Below are 4,850 nucleotides of genomic sequence, written 5' to 3'. Positions count from 1 at the left end.
CCCTATGCCCCGAGGGAGCAAAATGTCCAACAGCAGCTCCTTCAATGAGTTCCTCCTCTTGGTGTTCACAGACATGAGGGAGCTGCAGCTCTTGCATTTCTCACTCTTCCTGGGCATCTACCTGGCTGCCCTCCTGGGCAACGGCCTCGTCATCACAGCCATAGCCTGCGACCACCACCTCCACACCCCCATGTACTTCTTCCTCCTCAACCTCTCCCTCCTCGACCTTGGCTCCATCTCCACCACTGTCCCCAAATCCATGGCCAGTTCCCTGTGGGACACCAGGGCCATTTCCTACTCAGGATGCACTGCCCAGGTTTTCTCCTCTTTTTCTTATGTTCAGCAGAGTATTCTCTCCTCACAGTCATGGCCTATGACCGCTTTGTTGCCATCTGCAGACCCCTGCACTATGGGACCCTCATGGGCAGCAGAGCTTGTGCCAAAATGGCAGCAGCTGCCTGGGGCACTGGTTTTCTCTATGCTCTCCTGCACACTGCGAACACATTTTCCATACCACTCTGCCAAGGCAACACAGTGGACCAGTTCTTCTGTGAACTTCCCCAGATCCTCAAGCTCTCCTGCTCAGACGCCTACCTCAGGGAAGTGGGGCTTCTTGTGGTTAGTCTTTGTTTAGTCTTTGGGTGTTTCATTTGCATTGTGCTGTCCTATGTGCAGATCTTGACTGCGGTGCTGAGGATCCCCTCTGAGCAGGGCCGGCACAAAGCCTTTTCCATGTGCCTCCCACACCTGGCCGTGGTCTCCCTGTTTCTCAGCACTGGCACATTTGCCTACCTGAAGCCCCCCTCCATCTCTTCCCCAGCTCTCGATCTGGTGGTGGCTGTTCTGTACTCGGTGGTGCCTCCAGCAGTGAACCCCCTCATCTACAGCATGAGGAACAAGGAGCTCAAGGATGCAGTGAGGAAACTGATTCAGCTGGTACTAGTTCAGCAGCAATAAGCTGCCCATTTCTCTTCACAAGTGATTTCCAATTTATCTCAGGCACCTCTTGTGCTTTTGGTTTTCTATCTGTGATAATCACGTTGGTACACAAATGTTTGAATTCATCTCTTCTCCAGAGGCACAAACTCCATCGGTTTGATCAAGAGGCTTTCTGTAAATCTGCCCCTCACTGTGTCAGAGCTGGCCTCCCAAGTAGCATCTCTGCAATAAATGGGGATTTTCTCAGTACTGTGCCTGAAGGCTGGTATCTTCTTTCAGAGCTAGAGCCAAGAATGCACTCAGGGAATTGCACCTGAAAAGGCCCTGTTGCTGTGCTTGGGCTCTCCATGCACAAGGAGGGAAGTGCTCACAGGGTGATGTTTTAGGGAATGAAGGCTGGATGGACTCCTCACTTGTGGGTGCCCAGTGCCCTTGGGGAGAGTGAATGCTGAAGAAGTATCTCCTGGGGACTGTCTCCCCTATGACGTGGCTGGTGACACATGCCTGTCCTTCTGGAAGGGAACATGGAGCTGCCTGAAGAGCACAGGGTGGTCTCCAGGGACAGCATGTGTCTGGGATGGGCAGTGAGTGGAGACTCACAAAAACAAGTGGAGTCACCCAAAAGTAAAGGGCTAAACTGAAGTATGCACCAAATGACAGCTCAGCAATCTCAGCAGGGGCAGTGGGGACTCAGTGGGCACAGGGAAGGGAGCCTCGAGAGCAGGTCATGTCACCTACATTGAAAAACCATGGGCGGGATCAAACGACACGTGAACCATCCTGAGCCATTTGAAATGCCCTGTGATTGCTCCGAGCAGCTTCCACAGTCCCAGCCCCTGGGGAGAAGGTTGTCAGGTGCTGGGCCATGCTGGGTCTGCTTCCTGCCCTGACCAGCACGGCCAGTGCAGAGTCGCTCCACGGCCCCACAGCTCACTCATGCTTCAGAGCACCACTGCCAGCCCGGGCCCTGCGAGGAGCACAGGGGAGGGGTGCAGGACTGGCTGGCCAGGCCAGCACAGACATGCTCACCTGGGGAAAGGCTCCCTGGGGAGCAGGGACATCTCTGGAGAAGAGCAAAGAAGCAATTGCATGCTTGAGGAGAGGTATAAATGAATACTTGTTTCTACGTGTGTCAACTCAGGGCAGGCTGCTCCGTTACTGGAGCAGCTGGAGTTGCTTGAGGAGCCCCAGGGCCAGGACACTAATGCTGTCCTGGGGAGAAGGGCTGGCACAGAGTGGCTGCAGGCAGCCAGCGTTAAGGTCTCCTGGACACACGAGCAGTGGAGACAGGGACTGACTGGCCTCAATTTCCTCATACCGTTGCTGGCCCCCACCCTGGGGGCTGATGGGGAGGCTGACACCCCTCTGTGCCTCTCCCTATAAGCCTCCCTCTGCTCTCCCCACAGGCTTGCCAGGAGCAGCACCTTCCCTTTTCTCTTGAAAGACACCAAAGAAGGGGAACATGTCAAGTAACCCGCATGCATCCCCACCTCCCACAGCAAAAGGAAATGCTTCCCACCCGCTTCTTAGCTTGCACATGACTCTTGGTGATGTCCCCTCCCCTCTCCAGGCACCATTTCTGCTGGGCCAGGCAAGGGGCAGCTATTCTGCATCTCCAGAGCAGGGCACTTTGCCACAGCAGTTCCGGGGGGCTCCGTGCTGGCACTCGGATGTTCAGGGATGGATCCCAGCACAACACAGCCCCCTCCAGGCCAAAGCAGCCTCTGTGCCCCAAATGCTGGAGGGAATGGATCCACTCCCAGCCACCCCCTTCTCCTCCATGCCAGCTCCTCAGCCTGGCAGGGGCAGCGCTGGACCTCGCCCCCTTACAGAAGTGCCCAGGCCGAGGAGCTGAAATAGCAGGAATTACCAAAATACCATCCCCTTTCCCCTGTGCTGCCCCTTACAACACACCGCCCTTGCCACCCTCTTCCTGCCACCCCGGGGCTGCTCTGGGGTCTCGGGGCTGTTTGGGGATCCCTGGGGACTGTCCCAGCTGCTGCCATGACGGGACATCTCCGGCCCGGCCTCTCCCGGGCTGCTGCTCCTCATGGCCGCTGTCCTGGCCCAGCCCCGGGCAGTCAGCCCCGGGTCCAGCATGTCCCGTGGGCAACATGGCCGCCCAACAGCCCTGTGATTGCAGACTACAGCTTCCAGCATGCCCCGCGGGCAACATGGCCACCTAGCAGCCCAATGCTGGCAGACTACAGCTCCCAGCCTGCCCTGCGGGCAACATGGCTGCCTCACAGCCCTGTGATTGCAGACTACAGCTTCCAGCATGCCCCGCGGGCAACATGGCCACCTAGCAGCCCAATGCTGGCAGACTACAGCTCCCAGCATGCCCCGTGGGGAACATGGCTGCCTCACAGCCCTGTGATTGCAGACTACAGCTCCCATCATGCCCCGTGGTGAACGTGGCCAACCAGCAGCCCCCTACCAGCAGACTACAGCTCCCATCATGCCCCGCGGGGAACATGGCCACTCGGCAGCCCTGTGCTCGCAGACTACAGCTCCCGGTATGTAACAGCGGTCCTTCCTCCCCAGGAGAAACAGGGCTTCTCTTGTTTGGAGGTGGAGGCAGCTTTCAGTTGGGTCCATTTGATTTTATTACTTTGGCTCACTGATGGTTTTCTGCTCTCTTCAGGTGCAGCCGTGGCAATTAGTCTAAAAGTTATCATCTCTTCCCCTTCTCACACATGCATGTAGGATAACGAAACCAAACAGAAAGAAAAGAGAAGCCACCGAAGTGGAGCGAAGCCAGATACTGCTAACACCGTGCCCAGGGTGGGAAAGGATTGCTTAGTCCTCAGCACTGCCCGGGAGGAGACACAACACACACTTGGCACAGAGAGTTATCCCAGTTCCCTGGGCAGGAACAGCTCTGTCTGTTGGCGGTTCTGGTGATACCAACAGTCCGATAAATCGCATTTGTGCTTCCTTGCTTCATCCAAATCATGAGGAACTATTCACAAAAACCTATGCAGCGATCTTCTTTGTCGTCCGTCAGCATTTGCTGTCATTGGTTCCATCTCTATAACAAACACAGGAACTTTGTGTTTTTATTTTCAGTGAGACACTGTTCAATTTATGCAAGTTCTTTTTCTCTTTGCTGTGTTCTTTTTTTGGGGGGGGGTTGTTTTGCTTCAAGGAAAGCTCTTAGCATTATCACTCACATTCATGCATTACAAGGTAAACTTCTTGCAAACATCAACTACAGGGCTTCAGCTTTTACCACTAGACATGTAGGAGCATTCCCAAATGGCTACCTACACCATTACCCATGCAACACGATTTTTATTCTGGGTCAATATTTTTCTACTGTTCAGTGGTCTCTTTCAAGCCTTCATATATGAGCCCATCCCTAAAGCCTCGCTCCTGTGCATGCCTCGAGCATTTCCCTCACTCACCTTTCAGCACCTGGAGTGGCCTTCTGAGGAGATATAGCTATTATCTGTGGAGCCACAAACATATGATAAGTATATCAACAGAAGCTGATTGTAATTTGGTCACCAGAGGCAGGGCCTGACTTAATCTTCCTCTGAGCTTTTGTTCTCAGCCAGCCTCCCAACAGCCTGTGTTCCCTCATGCCTGTTGCACCTGTTCTGAAGTGGGAGAAACCTTACTCTTGAGGGGCTGTTTTCCCTCCCATTGCCCAGCTAAGTTGAGGGATGGCATTCCTGTACATGTCTTGGATACCTCAGGGCATCTCCATATTGGCAGGGATAAGTGGGCAACTGAATCAAGCCTTTCCACTGAACGTGTCTACATCTGAGAAGGTGAATCCCACCCCTCCTGTTCTCTCAGGTTTCTTGCAGAGGAGAACTGTGAAAGCTGGTCTGATAGTCTCAGCCCCTCTAAAAAGTTGTAGGCTCTTCTTCAGAGGAAAGGTATATCATCTGGGTCTTATTTTC

The 4,850-nt window shown here is 54.2% G+C and overlaps 1 protein-coding gene across 1 annotated transcript; it reads left to right on the top strand.

Annotated features, from left to right (window-relative positions):
* Positions 1-402: 402 nt before the first annotated feature.
* Positions 403-2,322, top strand: LOC135326185 (olfactory receptor 14A16-like; the record flags this gene model as incomplete). Its single annotated transcript, XM_064504037.1, has 2 exons — positions 403-886; positions 2,081-2,322. Coding segments are annotated over 2 exons (726 nt in total), but the record flags the coding sequence as incomplete, so codon positions are not given.
* Between the last annotated feature and the right edge of the window lie 2,528 nt (positions 2,323-4,850).

The sequence above is a fragment of the Dromaius novaehollandiae genome, unplaced genomic scaffold, assembly GCF_036370855.1.
Source record: "Dromaius novaehollandiae isolate bDroNov1 unplaced genomic scaffold, bDroNov1.hap1 HAP1_SCAFFOLD_37, whole genome shotgun sequence".
Lineage (NCBI taxonomy): Eukaryota > Metazoa > Chordata > Aves > Casuariiformes > Dromaiidae > Dromaius > Dromaius novaehollandiae.
Note: the sequence above shows the minus strand (reverse complement) of the source record. Positions and strands in the feature narration are given on the sequence as shown.